Here is a 24,572-nt window from a genome sequence, read left to right as displayed (position 1 = left end):
ATATATGAAAATATTTATATATAAAATAAAACAAGTTTTTTTAAAATAAATTTATAGTGCATATATTATGACAGATTTTTATTCTCAATAAGACAAGTTTATTACATTATATATTTAACAAATTTTATAGAAATGTAGTGTTTGAGTGTACTATTAGCAATGGATTTTATGCAATAATTAAAATTTAATTAATCGATATATGCATATTTATATATTGATTATATGTATTATAAATTATTGAATAAATAATTAATGTTAACTGAAAATTCAATAGTTATTCAGATATTTTCAATACGTTGCATGAAAATCGAATGAAATCAAATTAAGAATATTTCAAATTTGTTTATTAACACTATGATGAGATTTGTGTTTGAATAAATTTATGATATTACTAAATTTCGTCACTACCACTGATATATAACTATCCATACAATATTACACATAAACTTATAATTTTATGTATAGTAATAATCCATTTTTATTTTCTAGTTTGGGATGAAATAATTTTCATAAGTTGTTAATCCATTGTGAATATCCATTTTGTAAGTATAAATAATGTATTCAAGTTTAGTCTAAAATGTTATTACTTTATGATGATTTAATAAAAATCATATAAATCTTTAATGAATGACTTTTAATATTAGCTCTATCTGAAATTTTACTAAAATCATAGTATTTTATATTTTATATTACAACTTTGTACAACTCATTGTACTTATTTTATTTTCAGATACGCAAATTTGCATAAGATGCCTGATGCCTATTATTTATAGTATCGTTATCACTTGTGATATATAAAAAAAGTGTATACACTAATATTGAAATATATTTATAATGATAAAATATCGTACTGATTTATCTACCTTTCAAATCATTTCTATGGAATCCTTTTAATTTTATAAAATTTTCATATTCTTTCAATAATTACTTATTAAAATCGATTTTTTTTTCTAAAATTGATTAATTTAATGAGTTTCTAATGCAGAAAAATTTTAAAATCCAAAGAACGTTTATTTATTATTTTCATTTATTACAATTTCTTAAGCAGTCTTCAGGAGGCCACTTTGCAACTCGAATGCCAATCTAAAGTTCGATTTTAAGTAGGTCATTGATTTATTTTTTTTAGTTTCGATTTTGTTAAAGTAATTATAAATAATAATAATATTTTTAGTTTCATTTATAAATAAAGTATTTTTCAATAACGATATATATTCAGAATATGTTAGATATCTCTAATCTTATTCTAATATAAATTATTTGTGAGAAAATATTTCGAATAATAAACAAACAGATTTAGATATTGTTATTAACATAGTTCAATAATTGTATTTAAAATTAATTTTGCTTATAATTTAATTAACAATATAAATTAAAGCACAATAATAATATTGAAGTCTAAGAATTTTTATTTGCTAATGATATATTCAATACGTTAATATAGTTTTTTATTTAGTTGATACATGATAGATATTTATATTTGAACCATAAATAAAAAAGAGTATGTTTATATGGAATCCAATAAAATAATATCCAAACCAATAAGTTGATACAAATTTTTATTTTTAAATTTATTTGAAGGGTTAAAAGTAAAGTGTAACATAAATTTATAGATGGTTATTGTGGATTTATAATATATATATATATATATATATATATTCTGTTTTATATAAATCCAAATTAAAAAGTTGGATAAAAGCTTATCCAATATTCCAGATTATCAGATTTTAAACTTATATTTAACAAAATATAAAATACTAAATAATTAGTTTTTTGTTCTTATTCTTTTATTTTATGAACTAAACTTGTAATATAAAATATCTCGTCGTTATTTATAAGCAGTTATTATTATATTAGTACATTAAATCTTTTACGATTAATAATGAGTTTGAAAACAATCAAGTAAAAAATTCAGTCTGAAAATTGAAATTATAGCCCTTTTGATTGATTATGTCTAATATTACATGAAAAAATTTATTTTATCTAATTGCCGACGGATCATACTGATAAAAATGGTTTTTTGCTTGAGATAAAATTTTTAAAGGCAATTAATATTAGACCTTAAAAACTTACGATCACAATAAAATTATGTGAAAAAATGTAAATTCATCTTCGAATTGAATGAATTTTTTAATTAACATCCAATATTAGTTAATAACTAATCAAGTTCAAATATGACCTTTCGGCTATAATATTTTAAAAGTTATAAAATAATGCACAGTTACAAGAATTATTTGTTAAAATTAAGTACATCTAAAAATTGATTTTACTTTTGAGGCTTTTGACATTGTTTTACATTTTAAAATCATCTTTATAAAGAACTTTATAGACTATTTTCATGGTGATGGCAATGATATTGAAGTTTAGTATTCAAAATCTGTTCTTGACCACCTGGGTGTTAAGCATTAGTAGAGCGACTGTAAATAAGGTCAACTTCTCGAGGTCGTCTATCGATTAACTACATACATAAGCAATAACTCAACGTACATGCATAAATTATTATATATACAAATTATTTCAAATAAAATTAATTTACATATTTAATATTCAAATTATCAAACCAACATTCCATTACGTTTTAATCCATTACAATATTTTTTGTACTTTAAACAACGAACAAAATACATTGTAGTTAGTATAATTAAACGTATACATATGCATAAATAACTATTTTATGAATTAATATATTCTTTTATTATTTTTTTTTTTTATTAATGCATATACTTGAATATCAATATTGTAATTTACTTCCAATAAATTTTTTTTCCAGAGAACAACGTAATTATAAATTTATTACTAACTTTATTTATATATATATATATATATATATATATATATATAATGAAAATTCATTATTTCTTTACTTTTAATACTAAATGTTTTTTAAATAAATATATTTTTTACGAATTAATAATATACCAGACGTTAGTTTATTATAAATGTCAAAAATATAAAAATGATTTATTATTAAATATAGGATTATAATTCATGTAAAAGTAAAAATAATAAAAAAAGTTTTAACCCATTGTTTAACTTACCTGAAAGTTTAATAATTCAATCACAATTATTAATATTTTTGTTTATATTTGCAATAAACCATTTTAAAATAAAATAAAATATATGGTGATATGCAATATGGATTAATAATCAATTTACTCTGTCATTCATAATATGGAATTTCATAAAAAGACGTAAAAATACTGGTTTTTAACACCTATTTACATATTAAATATACTAAATCTCTATATTAAATCTAATTAAAATTAATTAGTAAAAAAATACAATGATATAAACACATTATTTTAGTAAATGAAATTTATTATTGGCGAATCATCAAATATATATATATATATATATATATATATATATAATATATAATATATAATTTAATATATTAATTGATATATTACAGATTTAATATTTTTATATTATATGTTACACAAAAAATAATAATAATAATACAATACCTCAGTTTAAAATGTATTTCTGTAAGCAAAAGAAAAATCATTTACCGCTTTGTATTAACAAAAAATTAATCCATATGCATGTGTAATCCTATTCTTTGTTACTTCATTAGGATCTTAATGTTTGTATCTTTCAGCTTCTTCTTACAAAGTCATTCTCTAATGTATATTCTCGAGGTGAAATATACGTTGTAATTGATAAATTTTTTTGACGACTGGTATTATATGCGATGTATATTGAATGAATTCTATCGTATGTTAAACATGATATACGTTACATGGATTTACGATAAATTAAAATTTTGTAATTAGTATTTTTAATAGCATGATTTTTGATATATAATATTTTTTATGCGATGTTTCGTAAACATTTTCATAAAAAAATTTCAAATAATTATACTTATTATTTATTTATAACCTTGACTCCATTTTACAATAGACAAGGATACCTACAAATTCAAATCTTTTATTTTAGTTATAAATTGTAGTATAAGCTATTCGTTAAAGAATTTCACGAAAAATGTATACTATTGAAATTACTTCAGTCAAATAGCTACGTAATACGTAAATTTAATATATCTGAAGATTGTGTATTAATTCTAAGTTTTTATGAATATTTTATATAAATTTATAAATAATTTATATAAATATTTTATTTCGTTCACTTTAATTAAATTTTTGTTTTTCTAAATTTTTTTCATTTTTTTCCATTTCCTTGAAAATAGAATTTGATCTAAAATGACATTTTAATATATTATTAATATGGATACTTAGTATTTTAATGTTCATATATTGATTGCATTAGCCATTTGCATATTTTAAATCATTCTTTATAACACAATAAGGGAATACGTTCATCAATAGTAGAATGAAATTGAAGAAATTTTGCTTTTATTCTCGACATATATGCGTTATATAAACATTTGAATTTTATAAGTTAAAAATGCTAACATTTTTCTTAAAATTCATTCAAAAGAAACAAATTTTGGTCTGACCTATTTTATTTTTAAATCAAAGTAAATTTTATACGTATAATTTAATAAAATTGCACACTTATTTAGAAAAATTCTTTATATATTAGAAAGTTTCTGAAAAGTAATATATATATATATATATTATATATAATTATATAATTATATTATTATATGTATATATATATATATATATATACATATATGTATACATTATAATTTAAAGTCTTTATAATTAAAAAAATTTTAAATAATTTAAAATTTTTTAATTTTCATATACAATAAATTAATGAATACAGTGTACTTTAAAAATTTAACACCTATTTAATAAATTCATTTAATTTAACTAATTGTATATTGCTTGTAAGCTGTTACACAGTAGCCCATTTATTAATTGAAATGTATTCGTACAAAGTTTTTACGTTTTTTAAATATAATGTATACTACATTAGTGGTTTTATCCTTTAATTTAGATAATAATTATTTATACATTATTAAGTGTAATTAATTATAATATAAGTGTGTCTATTACCAGTTCATATGCAAACCACCCTTGAAAATAATATTCGTATTTATAACAGAGATAACGTAAATTTGTATGTAGATGACACTTAGAAGTATTTAATATGTAAAAAAAAGTGCATACTTTTTTGTATAAAATTTAAAAATTTTAAAAATTCATCATATTTTCGTTAAATTAAATTATATTCTGGTAAATATTTTACAATTGAAATAATTTACATGTCACATTTCAGTTAAAATACGGAAAAAATTACACATTTTACAATAGATAGACATTTAAATATTACACTACGAGATATCAATCGTTTCTAGTAGGTTTCAATCAATTTCAACGCGTAGCTGCACAGAAGAGAGTTATTCACACACGCGCGCGCGCGCGCACGCACGCACACACACACACACCACACACACACACACACACACACACACACACACATTTTTCTCTTTCGCATACATCATTCATCTACATAATACGACATAATATTTATATGCCGTAATACACATAGCGTGTTGCATTATAACACGAATGGTAGAATGCGCGAGTTCCAGTCATGTAAAACACCTTCATCCATGTTTGGCGGCTCTTCAAGGCTTTTAGCTCCTTGCTCAATTTCTCAAGCATATGCACGCACGTGAGATACAAACGCGCTGCTTGCGATGAACACCTTGGAGAACAATACGCGTGCGCGCGCTTTTACAACCCCACGAGGTGCGTTTGGCCTCGTGCGTTCGCCGATTTTAGGCTTGGCTACATGTGTCGGTGCGCTAATGTATACGTGACTGAGGATGTATGCCCGTAAGCTGGAGGATAGTTTGTTAAGACAGCGAGCCCAAGTAGCATATATAAAGGAGACGTGAAAAGTGAGGAGCATCATTCAGTTGTTAAACACCAACAGTGTTTTGTGATCAACAAAGAATAAACCAACCACTGCCAACATGAAGTACTTCACTGTGAGTAGCTTGCAAGTCTATATTATAATTATATGTATTTTTATAAAAAAATTAAGTAATTATTGCAAAGTTCAGTATATTAATAATTTAAATAATGTAAATACAATAATAATTTAAAATAATTATAACATTAAAAAAGTAAAATTTTCAATTACTGCCATTATAATCACAAATTTCTTAAATTATTTCGTCTAATTGTAATATTGTACTTGTAACAATTACAAAAATGGAAGTTAATATTAACATCTAATGTTAGTGTTGTTAAGATTTTAAGACAAATACTATTGCTAAGCATTTGAGTAACTATATTTCAGGCTATTTCTTTAAGTTACTTCTTAGAAACATTGCAAACACAAAGAACTTTTATATAAAAATTCAATAAATCAGAAATTAATAATTATATTATAAAACTATATATGTGCTTCTAATGCATTTGCTTCTATAATGTTTTCATAAAACACTCAATTTTATTTAAGAATATAATTTTAATTGAATACTTCGAAAGAAATATTATTAAAAATATAACATTTGAAACACTTGACAAATCGAAGAATTAAACTTATCAATGAAAATGTTATTCTAAATAAATTTATCAATAAGACAAATGTACTTTTTATACGAAATATTATTAGTTATAAACTTCAACTGAATTTAAAGATTATAGTGGCACTACAAACAAATTTATATAAAAAATCAACGGTTATTAAATTTAGAATTGTTAATATAGCGAAAATTAAAATTAAATGGTAATGTCAATAATTTTTAAATATTTCATTGAGTGCTTCCATTGAAATAAATAATATTACTGCTATGAAGCAATTAAATAATTATTGTGAATTGTAGTATATTAGGTTTTGGTATATTCCTCATAAATAATAATTTTAAATTAATAATAATTTTTATTTATAATCTATTTCTCATCATCAATCGTAAATAGTAAAATTCTCAATCACCACCACTATAGCCATGACTTTTTATAATTATTTTGTTTAATTATAATATGCTACTTATAACAATTAGAAAAATGAAAGTAAATACTAGTGTCTAATGTCAGGATTATCAAAATTTTGGAACAAATACTATTGTCAAGCCTCATCAATTAAGTCAAAGTAAATGTTTTGTTTTATGTTTATTGCATACTGGAAACGGATTAAATTTATACTTCCATTAATTTGTAAGAATAATAATTCAAAATTTTTAGTTCTCTTGTACTAGACCGTTAGCAAATCAATTAATTCCAGTAAAAACTACACCACTACACACTGGACTTTAATATTCCGCAGAAAAGTAATAAAACGTTAATTAAATGGCTATATTTGTTGAATTACAGGGTCTCTTGGTTCTCGCTTTCGTCGCTGCCGTATCTGCTGGTAAACTCCCAATTGGAGATCCAGCTGAACTCAAGCCAGAGACCGAGCTCAAGTCGAGCGAAGTCGAAGTTGAAGTTGAAGCCGGCGCTGAGCCCAGAAGCAAACGTGGCCTCCTCTACGCATCCCCGTATGCTGCCGCATATGCTTACCCTTACACCGCCAGCTTCAGTTACCCATATGCCTACAACGCACCTTACGTATACCGTTCGGCCTACTATCCAAGTTACTACAGCTCCTACGTGCTGGGCTAAGCCTCAGCACTCAGTTGATGCTGAATTCATAAAGCGGTTGTTGGTTGTGCATAATGGACATATGATGAATATTGGACTGACTCTGTCATGAATTTCACAATACCGAGTTTACTATAACTACCATAATATCAAAACTATGTTGTTTATATGACGTACAAATTGACGCCACTGCCGAAGAATTTCAAGATTACTGATTGCCCGACTACTTATTTTCTTCCGACATTGACACTGATTATATATTGAGCTGTTGTATTTTCATTATGATGTAATACTTATAAGAAATACAATTCTATATATTTTACTCCTATATTGTCTTATTCATTCGCAAGAACAAGAAACCTTCACTCTTATTCCAATGTAGTGAGGAAAACTATATCTGTAATTACAATCGATTTAGTTACATGAATGACATTAGTTTCAAAAAAAAAAAAAAAAAAAAAAAAAAAAAAAAAACTGACAAACAGTTCCACAATAAAGCAACTATATTTATATATACCTTGGACTTTTCAATGATTAAGAAAACGGCAAAATTAACAAAATAAATATTAGCTCTTTGAATATTGTAAATAATATTTCAAAATTGACTTGGTCCACGGGTCTAATATATTTGATAAAAACAAATAATTTTTTTCAGACTCATTCTAACACTATAACAAAGTGGAATATAAATGAATTTGGAAAAAAAAAATCCTAAAACATTTTAAACAATAACAATTGACATGAGATGTTATAGTTACATACAGTCGTAGTTGATTAATAGTAGGCAATGGTATTGCATAATTTTTAATTCAAGCAAAGAATTCAAGCACAGATTAATGAATGTGAAGTGTTATAGATGACGAAAGATTAACCAGCTTCAATAATGAAAGATATAACTTGACATACAAAGAGATGTATAATAATGACGTCAGAAGGTGTTACAAAACGCAACGATACTTTGTTTTATTTGTAATATTTGATAACAGCAATCTTAAAAAGCTTATTGTTATTAAAAATCGTGTGTATCCTCAAAGAAAACGAATTATTTTGAGAAAAGCGTTTGATAATTTCATTAGTAATACAATTTAGTGAAAAATAACTATTCGAGTTTATTGAAATAATTGTAGAACTATTATTACACATTATAGTTAGTTTTCAATTAATTTTTTAAAACCAGAGCCGCATAGGTGACGTGAGATTTGCCTCGAATCAGTTACTTAAAACGTGAATTATCTGCAATCTGGAAATATAAGATTACTTGTAAACAAAATTATTATTAACTAATTGGTAATTGAAGCATCGTAAAAATTTACATATCCAATCAATTAGTAAATTGCAATATTATTGCTTCTGTTAATACATTAAAATATTTACATTATATAAATACAATTTAAATTGTGACCGATTGAAATAGTAATACAATAAAATAAGGGAAATATTAATTTAAAAAGAAAATTCAGAAATACTTATTGATAAATATATTTATCTATATTACGAATTATTCACAATAATTCATAATAAGAAAATACTTTAGGATATTGTAGAAAATGCGTATATAAAATCACTTTTTACCTAATTATTATAGTACTGTCTGCACAAGTTATGTTGGAAATGTAAACAGAATATGTAAACGTGGAATATGTTCTATTTTTAAATTAATTTATAGAATAAATTATACATAAATAAGTTACAATAATTATAAAAATATATTGTATTTTCTAATTAAATTGCGCAATAAATACTTTAAAATGTAATTGTAATAATTATAAAAAACAAATTTCATCGATGATTTTTTAGTCCCATTTATGTTTGTATAAAATTATGAAAGAAGGAAAGAATTCTATAAAATCTATAAATTCTATAAAAAATATTTTAATAAATTAATATAATTGTTAATGACTAATCAGTTAGGAGCTCTTTTTATATAGACGTTTATATCTCTTATGTTCTGTTAATATTTAACAAATTTCATATTTCACCCAATAGTAATCTTTGCTTAATAAAATGTAAAATACATATTTTTATAGTTTCCACAATGATTAAATTATATGATATTATTTATGATTACATTTTTTTTAATTATAGGTATTTGGTTGTCGATTTATGTTATAATAAATATAGCTTTAAAATATTCAGCTTTTGTATATTGTACAACGAATATAAATTTATTTAATGTAAATTGTGTTTAATTGATCAAAATACGTGTGAAATTCTCTAAATAGATAAATAAAACAGTACATCCCACTGAAGGGTAATTTTTATAATTCTTATATTATTTTTCATTTAAAAACTTAATTAAAATCATGCTAAATGATTTATTTTAATTATCCGTAATAAAATATAAGGAATAAAAAGGACGCATATATAATTCAACATTGCACTATACTCGACTAATATTTTAATTGTTGGAAGTTAAATTTAAATGTTTCAATCCTTTCTTACGGCTCATATTCAACTTTTCAACTTTTTTCTTAATAAAGGCACAGAAGTAAAGTTTCTAGTTACATTGTTAATGCAGATAATCGTTCATAAATAATTTCAACAGGATTTTACTTGCAGTGATATTATATTTATTGTCGTTATTATGATATTATTTATTAAACGTTTTTGATATCATTGTTAATTGAATTTCTAATTCAAATATAGAATTAAGTCAAATATGAGCCTTCATTAAACATCGATAATACCTTTACTGTTGCGCTTTTCCTAATCATAACAAATGTATGGCTTCGTTTGGCATTTATTTTAACATTTCATCATAATTCATCAACTTTATGAGGATCATCTAATAATCGCCATGCTTATTATAATTTCAGAATGTAGCTTCTGAGGCCTTCAATTTAGTGTACTTTATATAATTTGGTACGGCTCTTGAATTTTATGAGATCTGGGCCTCAGTCCACTCTCATTTATTTGACTGTATAGAGAAAGATAGAATTGAACATAATTTTTTTTTTTAATATCCAAGACAATCAATATACTTTAGTAAAAATTGATATTATATAAAATGGAGAGTTCCAGAATTTATTCTATATATCGATCATGCTATGCCTTACTTACTCAATTAGTATAGCACCTGTAATTTTGTTCTATCGCCAAAGCCGACAGTCTATTTCAGTTCATTGTAACCATACTTTCTCTTTAACCATGCACGTACTCGAAATTGTCCACAATATTTTTATAATGAGCAGGGGGCTGAAAAACTAATTTAATACCTTATTAAAGTTAATAACTTGTAGAAATTTTTACATGACGTACACTTGGTATATATCGAAGAATGTATTGTTATGAACGAAAGCTTCGTTTCACGTACAAGTCGCTATTTTCCGAAATTTGATTTTCCTGATTTTTACAACAATCGTTATATTGATATATCGCCTAAAGTTATCTTGATTCAAGCCAAATGCAAATGACATTCGACAAACGGGAATTTACTGCTTTTAACAACGATAGTTTATCGCTCTTATAACGATCTTGGAGTAATCAATGAATGCTGATTTCACGATCACTGACATATATTAAACTTTATCCGGATTTCGAAATTTATCTTACTGTTAAGTTCTAGTGCGTTAAGTTCGAGTGTCAACTTCGCATAAAAATTTCATTAAAACCATATAATGATACCTATATATTAGGTAAAACTTTATACACCTTTTGAGTTAATTTGAAACATAAAAAACTTTCTTTTAACTTCTATCTATAAATGAATAATCGCTATACGTTTTATAATTTATTGACAAAACGTATACTATTATTATTTTAGGGTTTTTCGGTTTTCAAACACGTTCAGCAAATCATACATTTGTACGCAAAATAACGTTATTATGCATCAAAGGGGGGGAAATATTCAAGAAGCTGACAGTCTTTGAAACTGTTTACGCAGTTTCATTTCATTTCAAATACGTGCTGCAAATCATTTAGATTGCAAAGTAAGATAATATTTTTCAATATGCGTAATCAGCTGGGTATATTGTGTGTATAGCAAGCTTACTGGATTTGCGGACATCTCGATTGCTCCCCACGATTCAATCAAAATCGGTACGTCTGTAGCTTACTTTCTCTTGCCAATTGTCTGGCCGAATCGCAAAAATAATGCCTATACTTTACACACCTATTCTTTTAAGGAGGATGCACACACGCACTAAACTACCATTGCTTCTATTTTCTCACGTAGCTACTTCATACACATATGCTAGTTATCTATTGCGCGCACGTAAGCTCACGATTTCACCTCTGATGTAAGTAACTTGTGCGAAATAACGTAAAAGTAGGTAAATTAAATAATGCACGAACCTAATTTTACTATACAAAGAGATTAATGCAGGATTTGAGCTATATAGTACGCCATTGTCGAAACTTTCATCTCATCTTGGTCCTCCAGTGTCCGTTCTGCATGCTTCCGCTCTATCTGTCTAATAGAATATTTTATAACCCTACCTTCAGAAAACTCGATCTTGAAAGCTTCGGATGAGTAGCAGGTACCTGTCTTCTGTAGATCATTTTAGTTTGATTGAAGTCTACGGGAATTGATAAGGAACCCGCTGAATTAGTGAATTTTCCAAAGAAAAGAGTAACTGGATTAGACAGTTCTATTATTATTTTTATAAATGAAAAACTTTCATAGATTATTAATATACTTATTTAAATCAATTTATAATTAATTATTTATGAAATACTAAATAGCTAATAAATGAATAAAGTCAATAAAACCATTAATAGTCGGCAGGTAAGAAATATTAAGTTTTTAGTCATTTAATTTTTTAATTCCTTAAATCTGATAAATAGTTATGCAGGAATAGTATGTACAAATATAATAGTAAAAGATATTAAGTTTCCGTCAACTACATTTATAATTTTATTAAATATGAACTTGCACATGAATATGCCATTCAAATTATACATCAACAGTATTTAAATAATATAAAAATTAATTATTATCAATGTAATTTAAACATGTATTAGATATTCCATCAAATTTTTTTAAATAAAAGTTACGTCAATAACATTAGTTAATGTGAATTTCAAATATTTAAATCTGAAATTAAATGAAAATGTATGCAATTTAAATAGATAATGCATGAGACTACCCAAAAAAGATTGAAGGGATAGCATATTTATGGAATCGTGTGTAAAATAAATTATAAGTTAACTTTTTTCGTCACGGTTCTCCTCGAAATTTGCATGACTTGCATACAAGAATTCAGAAATGTTGTAAACCGTTTATTACATAATAAAATCATGTAATTAAGAAAATTCATTAATATCAAGTGTACTTAATGACAAATCTTTTCGTTTCGTATCTAAAATATTTAAATTATATAAGTATCATTGTATTTCATATTACTATACAACGAGTGATTATACTCGATAAATATTAGCTAAGGTATGGGTATGATAATGAGAATAAGCATTTTAATATATTTTTTATTTCTATTAATTAATATATATATATATATATATATATATATATAAATAGCTCAATCAATCTATCAAATGAATATAATATTTATCTATATAATTCGATATAATATATGCTCCATCTATCCATATATATCGAATTTGGAAGAAGGGTGAATACCCTTTACGATACTATGTTTATTTTAAGCAACAATAATAAAATAATCATCTTCGTATGATGATTGAAAAACAAAAAGATAATATTTTTAAATATCAGTCATACAATATAAATCGATGTTATTTTTCATTCTCAATTTTTTTGCATACTTCCACATATAATTCGCACTGTTTTAGAAAACTGTAAAATTTATAATTTAATTAGCTTATTGATTTCTGTTTTGTATTATAAAAATGAAAGAAGATTAATTTTTTTTATTCACTTATACATTCTCTGTAATGTTAATTTATCTGATAAATTGCAGAATGAAAATTGCAGAAAACTGTGCGAAACTGAGTAATCGGTATGTAACAATGAAAATACGACCAACGTGATTAGAGAACTAAGAAGTAATCTCATCATTTTCGTCATATCTGAAAAACAACTCACATAGTTTCTGTTATTACACTTCATAAAAAATCTTTCATTTCGCCATAACGAAGGATTTAAAATTAAGGAATTTTTAAAATGTCAATTCTTTATTTATTTCAGAAATCTATATGAAGAAAATTTAAAAATAAATATGTAAACTTTTGTTTTTTTTTTTTTTTTAATTCTTGGAAAAATTAAAACAAATTACATTTATCTAAAAAATTCGATATAATATTAAAGTATAACGATAAAGTTTTCTAAAGTCTTAAATAATATTTTTATATTTGAATTGAATAGAGTGAATATTTTTAAAATGTGAATATTTATCGATAAACCACGAAACAAAATAAAATTTTATTTGTGTTAAGTAACGATAAGTTTGCAATTGACAATACTTAATATAATTCTAATGGTTTCGTATAAAAGTTAATTTATTAGAATTTATAAACTATTTATATGTAATTCTATGAACTCAAATTTGAAAATTATGTAAGTACATTCTAGTATTAAATAGAATGCGTAGAAATTTTATGTAATTTATACAGTATCTCTTGATAAATTGAATTTCAGATATATAAAATTTAAAAAATTTTAATACGAACATTGGTAATTAAACAAATGTTCAAAATATTTATGAAAATCTGTTTCATCGTTTGAAAAATATTAATTGATATTATTGATTTATTAATAATAAATTATCTTCTATATTTTATTCTAATTGTTTAAGAAAAATTGATTTTTATCACCTTATTACCTTATTCACATGCATTATAACAGATATATCTCAACATAATTGGTTTCTTATAAAAATATTTAGAATATTTGTTTTACAGCTGTAAATTATCTACATATCATTAACAATTTCAAAGTAAATTAATTGTATTGGCAGAAATTATCAGCATACTTCTTGCTTTAGATACCATTACTTAGAGTGTTTTTTGCGTATCAGAGTTATCTAATATTTTGTATTTGTCATAATAGGGTAAAAGCGTATGTAACTGAAGTAATCATTGCATAAAATGTCTTTCTTCAAACTATGACTGAAAGTAAAATGCGAATTATACACCCCCTTAACGTATAAAGTTTATCGATAATTTCTGAATACAGAACTTTCTTCAAAAATTTTCAGTTCGAAACTGATTACACTTAAGCACATGGTCAGTCGTGGTGGATTACACAATTGGAATGTTGCTTTAAGGATTAACTGTTATTCTTTATTCGTGGACTTGAGAGATTTTAAGAACTTTCACTAACGTACGTATACAACTGTTCAATCATAAAAATTATTCATAGTTATTTATGCAACCTTCTAATTAATTATAATTTGTTACATATCAATTTCTATTATCATTATACATCTACTACGGTATTAAATTTGAAACTCTTTTTATAAAGGATAATATTTAAATTGTCATGGGTATATAAAAATTTTTATCTTGTACTGCTACATATATAAATATAAGAGTTTTTGTCTCTTATAACTGCCCTACAACTTAGACTATTTATTTTAATTTTTCGTATAAAAAATATATGAAAATATTGTAAAAAAATCTCAAGGTTTTTTAGTATATTCTTTGAAAAATAATTTTTTACTATCCACATACTATAATACACGTATCTAAAGGCCTTTCAATCAAATCACCAACTTATTTGTTTTTTAAAAAAAAATTTGTTTAATTAATTAATGAGAAATTCATTATTGTTTGTGATGATAATAATAAAAAGTTTGTTTAACAATTTTGATTACATTATTTTAATTTAACTTTATTTTAATATTGTTAGTATGATAAGCATGATATTTGATGAGCAAAAAGTGAATATAAAATTATTATCAATATTTCCATATGATGATTACTTAGAATTTATTTAAAATTTGCAAAGTATTTGATTTAATAAAACAGTCGATTGATTTATCTCATATTTTATTTCCTATATTATATACCAATAAGTAACTATGAAGAAATGCAAAATTTACAAATAATTTTTTCTTATTCCTTTAAGTTCTGTAGTGGATGTAATTTTTTTCTAATTGTTATCAAATATTAATATCCTTAGAATGACATTTAATACTTGATTCAATTAATTAGACACAATAGGAACGAAAGTATAAATTATTCATCCTATTTTGTAAAATCAAAACGACAAGCTAAATTTTTTAATCTACGAATGCCAGATGATCAACATACCATACATTAAGACAGCTATGTTTATGTATCCTACGAATATTTAGAGTATTGCTTAAGTATGAATCGATGAAAGCCAACAAGAAAGTCCATTGTAATTCTTGGTTAGTCGCGACCCGACTGTATTTATACACGTGCTCAAATACTCAACGAATTTAGTCAGTTAGTATCCGTCTAGCCTTCAAAGAAATTTCTTCTGTCATATATTGACACTTTATGTGATAATTGCACTGTGTAAAAGTACTATGTTTGATTGAATATATGACAATAATACGACAGTGTGTAGAACGAATGTAACTTGAAGTGCAAAAATTTTCCCAACAGTTCCGTTACTTATTAAATACAAAAATGAAAGTGCTTTTGGTAAGCATAAAAAACATATTCTTTTTTCATTTATAAAGGAAAGCAAACAGACACATAGAATTCGATGTCTGGTTTTACGTTTAGCAGAATATTTTTAATTTACAATTGTTTTAACATACAATAACAATAATATGATAATAATTTTTAAAGAATATTTTCATCGGGTTACTTTTACATATTTACTGACACAAATTAATCAAGTTTTATTCATTAAAAATTATGGATAATAAGTTGTGTAATTTTATATAATTAAGAATACAGAGAGAAAGGTAGTTAAGATATAATATACATGTTGTTTATAAATTTTTAGTAAGAGTCAAGAAATAATGACGATTTAATATAGGTAAAAAGTATTGAAAAGAAAGAAGAATAGAGAAGAAGAGTATAAGGGTATAAAGGTTAAAGAAATATAAAATCATATAACGATTAAGAGATAATACTAAAGATTTTAATTAATTGATTGTGAAAAATTTAGATAAATATGCATTAAAAAAAGCATAATAAATTTTTTAATTGACATTTTGGTAATTATATAATTTCATGTTTTTATAGCTCCGACAATTTAATATAAAAATATGAATTTGTATTAATATATTTTAATAAGAAAATTATTTAAACAGCTGTAATTTTAAATTGACAATATTGTCAATTTTTATTATGAATATAGTAAAATTAATTTAGCTATTCAATTATTAATTAAAATCAATTTGATACAATTAAATATTAATTCTTTTTAGAAGTACCAAAAACATTTAATAGGCATGACAAAATATACTTTAATTTAGATTAGCGTAGCATGTAAATAGCATGTAAATAAATCAAATAATTCATTATTAAAATTAGTAAAAATTATGAACTTTAATTAGTTTATTAGTAGATTCAGATTCTAATAGATAACTGTATTAGCATTATATTTACTAATAATTCACAATCGGAAAATTACTTTTTTCTTATAATTAAATAATCATTATATTGATGATAGATTTTTTTTTATTAAAAATAATAAATGCAATGTAAATAGAATGCAATCGAACGCAAATATAGTGAAATAAAATTCACCTGTAGATTTAATAATAAATTTATATTATTTATCAATGAGACTATGCTAATTTTAAAACAAATACATTCATTGTTTTTCAGTACAATATGATCCAGCTGATATTATAAAACTTTAATTCAATAGGTGGCGTACTTTCTAATCGCAGTAGTTTGGATTGCATTGGCGGCTCAGCAAATCGACTCAAATGCATCGGACACTAAACGGTTGGAAAATTTGAAATTGATTAGTGGCATTTCGTTAAATACAAAACTACTTGAAGCTCAGAGAAGAAAAGATCCTGTTTATTATTATAATAAGCCGAATCGACTAACTGATGGTAACTACCATGAATTTGGTAAGCACAGATATAGGGGAAAAATCGGTGCCACATTACAAAATCAAGTAATTCGCCCGTTTAAACAATATGGGCCTCCGAATCAAGAAAATATATATTATCATCGTCAGAATAATCAACAGACATCGACAAGCAATAATTTGAAAGATGATATACTAAATTCAAAGAAAAATATTAATTTAATGGAAGAGAGTCCTATAGCTAGTCAGAATAATCAGCCATTCGGTCAGAACACTGCGAATTACTTGCCACCAAAGAATCAGGAACTTCCAGGATACTCTTCATCTCAACTTTTCTCTAATCAGAACTATGACTTTCCAAATCATTATCCATATGAGCAGCAACATCAGCAAAATGGTAATGATCAACAGCAATATGATCAACAACGCCAACAACATTACGATCAACAGCGACAACAGCAATATGATGAACAGCGACAACAGCAGTATGACGAGCAACGACAACAGCAATATGATCAGCAACAACAACAACATCAACAACAAGATTATGATCAACAGCAGCAGCATCAGCACCAGCAGCAACAACAATATGATCAACAACAACAATATGATCAACAACAACAATATGATCAACAACGCCAACAGTATTTATACAATCAGTTGCTAAATAATAAATATAATGTTCTCCAAGAAAATCGTGATGCATCAAATTTAAATTCCGCTCAAACTCTATTAGCAAATCAGCAAATCTCAGATGCAGCTCTTTTCTTAAGTGAAAACGCTCAAGCTATATCGAATCTTTACGGCGCATCGGCGCCAAATGAAAATTATGCTCCTAACAATCAACATTTTCAGCCAGTATATCATAATAATAAACACGATAATCGAAATCAATTAGAAGAATTTCAAAATTCCTTACCTTCATATGCTTCCGGTATTTTGAGCTCTCAAGAGACTCTTGAAAAAGTGCAATCATTGGAAAGGGAACGGATAATTAAAGAACTACAGCAAGCATTATCGAATCAAGATATTTCTCGATTAAAGGCAGCAAATAAGCCATTGAAATTGACTACTGAACATAATGATTCTTTTAGTAATTCTCAACCTTTTTCGCCCTCTTCTTCCGCTAACTCCTTAGAAGAATTTTACGGATTGGCGTCACCCATTTCTACACCTCATGTTCCTATATCTTCTACGTCAACGACAATATTACAGCCTAATTATGGTGGTAGCGTAATAGATAATACTCAAATAGAATCTAGTTTGCCTGTATCGGGTAGTATAAGATCAAGTATTAAGAATTCAGAAATTCCTGAAATCGAACCAAATTTTCTACCGACATCGAATTTTATTCCAAGCGCACCCACTTATCAAGAACCCGTATATCATAGAACATCTTCAAAATTAACTAGTAATTCGCCAACATATTTCGGTATCCCTATACCTACGTACAACAGTTTACGACCATTGGAACCATTAACAAAGATAGTAACAGTCGCCTCTAAACCTTCCAGTACTTCGTATTTCAATACATATCAATCATCGATAGCGCAACCCAATCCGTATTCAATCATTTCTTCTGGAATTCATTCCGCGGCAGTAAATCCGGCTGCTTCTAATTATCACTCTGTTAAGACGTATCCATTTTATTATTCTCATAATACGGCATACCAACAGCTGCATAAACCAATTGGATTAGCAGGATCGGCAAGTGTTTGGAGTTATGCACCATCTTTTGCTTAAACGTGGTAAACGTATAAAAGAAATGAATGTCTCCATTCGTTTTATTTGCTCTTAATTATTACATATAGAAATTACGTTTTACCATAATTGCGTTCTATTGAATAGAAAATACTTTTAATTATTTATATTTTTTAATATTATTGTATATTTTTATATTTCACGTTTGTAATAAATATTATTTATTTTTTTAATAAAATATGATCACTATTTGTTATATTATATTTATTCTTTGTTTATAAAAAAGTTACATATTATTATAAAAAAATGAAAATTTCGTATTCATATTTCGTACAATATAGTTAATAATATACTGATAGATTAAAATGAATATAATCATTTATATTCATTATTTTTCTATGATGTTGATATACCTACAAAAGAATTTTATCGAATATTTTAAAGAAACACTCTCCGATATGTAACATAAAAAGGTTTGCTAATGAACACGCACAATACACTTAACATATAATGACTTTCTCAAGGAGAAAGCGTCGAATCATATAGTTGGAAATTTTTTTTTCGAAATTTTAAAGGTAAGGATTAATTTTAAATATTTAAGTAAGTAATAATATCTAAAAATAAATATTTTATTTACAATTGTAAAATTGAAATTTTTAATTTTATTTTATAAATTATATAATATACTATAAAGTACGTTTAAAAAAGATTTGTATACAAATATTTATATATAATATATTTTTATAAAATATATTAATATAAATAATAAGATATATTAATTTTTTTATTTTCAAATTTATAATTGACACCAAAAGATATCTTAATTTATGAGAATTTTTTAACTATAAATAAAATAAAATTTTTTTATAACTGTTAAGGATGTATTATATTTTATATTAATAATCGATTTTTAAAGAATTTTGTTATTTTAACAACTACATATTTATCTGTATATGTAAAAGTATCGGTAAATTCAAAACTGTAAAATAATTACTTTGTAAATGAAATTTTGATACATATTTGATACAAATGAATTTTAGAATATAAATCCTTAAAAATAATTCTATTATAAATAGAATGCAATCTTTAAATATTATGATTATATATATATATATATATATATATATATATATATATATATATATATATCATTGTATGTAAAATAGTGAAATTAATATAGTAATAGTATAGTGAGATAGTAGATAACAGGGTAATATGTGATATTTCTTATGATTGATAAAGTTAGATGGATATTTCATTTTATTAATATTATGAAAATTGTACAAATATAATTTGTAAAACATTATTTTATATTTTATGAATTATGTATGATTATAAAAAGTATCATTTTCTACTTAATACTAGTCGATCTAAAAACATAAAATTTTTAATTAAATAGGAACTTATTAATTAAGAATTTTTTTACGATTATTTTTTTAAAAAAGCATCAAAATTTTCAACACGTGCATTAATAAAAATTATATGTTGTTAACGTAACTTTCATATAATTTTTAATATATGCTTAACATTTTTTTTCTTATTTTTAATTATAATGTTAATTATTGAGGAGCTACAAACAGATCTATAAATTGATTTTTAATTTTATCAATAAAAGTAATTAATAATCATTTATAAATAAAAAATTCACATATTTGGTGTGATATATTTTCAATTTTACAAAAATAATAATTAAATATGTACTGATATTGAGTATAATTATGACAGATGTTTACAATTTTTAATAGTTTTACTATTTGGTATATTCTAGTAGTACATTTGGTATAATATTGCTTTATGGTCGTAGACATAATATTCAATAATATCCAATAATTCTTCTGATAAAATTATATTAATAACATGCTATTAATAATATCTAATAATACTAATAGTCATTTTTTTTCATGAATGCATGTTTATACAAAAATAAAATATCTTTATGACTTTTCATAATACATATTACTCATGTTTTTGCAACAATTAATATCTTTGATAATGGACAAATAGATTAATAATATTGATGTTATATAATTTACTATACCGGAACGTGCACATAATGCTTGATCATGTTAAATTGAAGCAGATGGTTATTCATATTCATAAAAATGTATGAAAATCTTATAGATTGAAAGGATTGTGAAAATTGTAGGTATATTGTAAACTCTGACTCATATAAGAAATCCAAATGTACTTCCGGTAAATTAACCACAAATTAACCTTGAATTTAAGACAACTCTCGATCCTGACCTCGATAGATGTTTGACGATTCCATACACGATTATGCAGCCGAGCTTGACCCGACTAATCTCGAGCATACATAATATATACATTCACGTATTATCTTTGAAATCTGTTCCGATATGCACTGCATATAGTAGGAGGCACATTAATTTTCAAACGCAAAACAATTAGAATAACTATTATGAGTTTCTTCTACATAAATAACTAGAATAAGCGGATGATTTTTTTTATTTATTTTTTTTTTTTTTGCCAAATTGCTTATAAAAATTATAGCCTATATGTTGTATTTATTATATGTTGTATAAAGGATTTTATGTACTATATGGTTATTTATTATTAGTTAGTTAAATTTATCAATAATTAGATAGTTTCAATAAATGATTTATCCAATAGAACTTTGTATCAGTCAAAGGCTTCTCTTTGTTGACGTGTGCATTTTCAAGATAAATAGCAACATTCTGAAAGCAGACGCAACCGAAGTATTATAAGAAATTCAATGCTTGTGCCACTAACTCATACCTTCATTGTAGTAATTGAAAAATGAAAAATAAAAAATATAAAAGTATAAAATATAAAATATTCAATATAAAAATATTAAAAAAACTTATTAAAAAATATATTTAAAAATGAATTTGATTATTATTTTAGAAGGTTAGAGCGATTTCGTATCATATATAATATCATAAATTTTTAAAATTTACAATATGTAATTAATAATGTTCTGTTATAAATGCAACAGAATTTAAATTAACATAAGCATACAATGAAAGTATTTTTATATTAATAAAACATTAGATAATATCTATTTTTATGTAAATATAATTATGTGCAAATTAATTTATTTATACATAATTAATTTACTCCTAATTATCCAATTTAAATACTTTTTGTAATGATTATGAGTTATACCACTTCATTTCTATTTCTAAAATATTGCTTGCATAAACGTGTGAGATTTGGATTATTACAATCGCTGTGAAAAAATAATATAACAGTTCATAAGCTCTTATCAAATATTTAATTTCTTTTACGTTTTTGCATTATGATTATAAAGTTATGAGAAAAATGCAAATCTATTTTTAAATTGGCCAATAAAATTATTTGGAATTGAGAATTAACTTATTCATGATAAACTTAAATTAAATATTAAGTTAAAAACGAGTGATCATTTTTTTTTTTAATATCATGTTGAATTTTAACAAACAATTATTTATATCGTTATTAGACTTATATTATAAATCACATTTCGGATCAAATAAATATAATAGGATTTTTAAATATCGAATTTTTTTATTAAAGGTCTTATAGAAGCATGATTTAATTAATTTATATCAGATAAATATTAAATCCAAAATGTTTTTGTATATATTAAAAGCTTGAAAAACTTAATTATTAATTATTAATTATTAATTACCTAAAGTACGTTAAATAAGGTGTTATATATAAACATGTTACGGATTATTTAAAATATGTTAAAATATTTAAAATACTTACAAACTTATAGTTTGTAAATTATTTCTTTACATAATTTTTAATACATAATTATTCGTTTATATTATCTCTGTATATTATGTATAATATACAGATGTATGTAATATAATAGTATATATATATATATACATGCATATAATCATAATTATTTTCATTATATATTATAATCATACTTATTAATGTTTAAATAGACATATTTATATTTTTGATGATGTTTATAGAGATGTTTATATTAGACTATAATTTCTTTTTTTAATTGCATTATTATGTAAAAAGGTAATATCGATATTACATAATCATATTAATATTTAAACGTTGCAGCGTTTGGGAGGTTGATTAAATTAATTATTAAATAACTTACATACTTTTTTAACTCAAATTGAAATCATATTGAGCATAGAGAGATAATTGAAAACTTTCAACACAAACATCCATAATAAATATATACTGTAGTAATGTAGCGAATGACTACCACAGTGATTTTAAAGACTGCGTAAATATATTTAAGGATTTAGTAATTATTGTTATGTGTTGGTGTCTACTTTTATTCCAATATTAAGCATCTTTTTATTAATGTGCGTTGTATTCGTCTAAAATCGTATTTATCCAGTCACGCTTCTTTACTTTTACTACTAGTAAAGTTACACTAGATCTGGCCAGTCAAGATTCCTATCTATTCCGATCCTTATAGGATATAATCGTGAAATCTGTTGATGCACGCTGAAGAAGTTGCTCTGCTGTCCTTTATAAGTCAATGTAGCAAGAAAAACCAAGTGGAATTGTCATTTCTGCAGTGTTAGAATTGTCCATGTCATGTTTTGGCTAAACAAAATTTCATTTATTTTGTAAATAAAAATGCTTTGAATTCCAATTTATCAATGATGTATATTTTTTTATATAATTGGAAAATATAAAGACTAAAGATTAAATAAATAATAAGACTAGTCAAAAAATTCTTTGCTTCATAAATTGTATAATTATTCGTTTGAAGAAAAAAAAAATTTTTCTTTCAAGCGCGTATAAACATCTTATAAATAGAATGCAGCAATGTCAATAAATATATGACATTTATAATGTTAATTTTAGAATAATAGAAGATTTGCGAAATTTAATATATGATGGTGATTTATATTTCGTATTGGTAGTAAATCATTATAAATCTGTTTGATATAATTGTTCTCAAGTTACGAGGGTTTGTATTTAAATATTTCGTATTTTCTTCTGACAAAAAGTTAAATAAAATTGCTTTAGCATAGCATTTTTAATTTGAAATTAAATATTAAATTAATAATGTACCTGTCCAAATTATTTTTGTTTGAATTTTTTATCCAAAAAATTTGAATTCGTATTGTTTATTATATTTTTTCGTTCCTAATACTTTTATTTTTAACATAAATTCCCTAACGGATACTTAGTTCATATTTTTTCATAGAACAAAGAATGATTTTATTTCTATCATATTTATATTTATATTGTATTTTATAAAAATAATTACAATTTTAGTAAATTTATAATTACAGCCTTACAAAGAATCATTTATCAAGTAAATTAATATTTATTAATTTCGATACTGCAGATTTATGGAAATTTTTTTTTTTTTAAATTTGTTTTAAAATTAAAATTTGTATTTGAATGTGCGTATTATTAATTGATTAATAATATTAATATTATTAAAGCTACACGAATCATATAATTAGATGCTATAGTTATATCATATATAAATGATCATACAAAAGACAAATGGTAATTTT

The 24,572-nt window shown here is 24.0% G+C and overlaps 2 protein-coding genes across 2 annotated transcripts; both read left to right on the top strand.

Annotated features, from left to right (window-relative positions):
* Positions 1–5,776: 5,776 nt before the first annotated feature.
* On the top strand, positions 5,777–7,561 carry LOC105359623 (uncharacterized). Its single transcript, XM_011496251.1, has 2 exons — positions 5,777–5,905; positions 7,236–7,561. The coding sequence occupies exons 1-2, from the start codon at positions 5,891–5,893 to the stop codon at positions 7,524–7,526; spliced, it is 306 nt and encodes a 101-aa protein (XP_011494553.1). The 5' UTR covers positions 5,777–5,890; the 3' UTR covers positions 7,527–7,561.
* An 8,461-nt stretch (positions 7,562–16,022) lies between these two features.
* Positions 16,023–19,163, top strand: LOC105359965 (putative mediator of RNA polymerase II transcription subunit 26). Its single transcript, XM_011496735.1, has 4 exons — positions 16,023–16,037; positions 17,221–17,478; positions 17,554–17,960; positions 17,997–19,163. The coding sequence occupies exons 1-4, from the start codon at positions 16,023–16,025 to the stop codon at positions 19,132–19,134; spliced, it is 1,818 nt and encodes a 605-aa protein (XP_011495037.1). The 3' UTR covers positions 19,135–19,163.
* Positions 19,164–24,572: the final 5,409 nt, after the last annotated feature.

Source organism: Ceratosolen solmsi, unplaced genomic scaffold (assembly GCF_000503995.2).
Source record: "Ceratosolen solmsi marchali unplaced genomic scaffold, CerSol_1.0 scaffold29, whole genome shotgun sequence".
NCBI classification, from domain to species: Eukaryota; Metazoa; Arthropoda; class Insecta; order Hymenoptera; family Agaonidae; genus Ceratosolen; species Ceratosolen solmsi.
The sequence above is the reverse complement of the archived record's forward strand: the minus strand, read 5'-3'. Positions and strand labels throughout refer to the sequence as shown.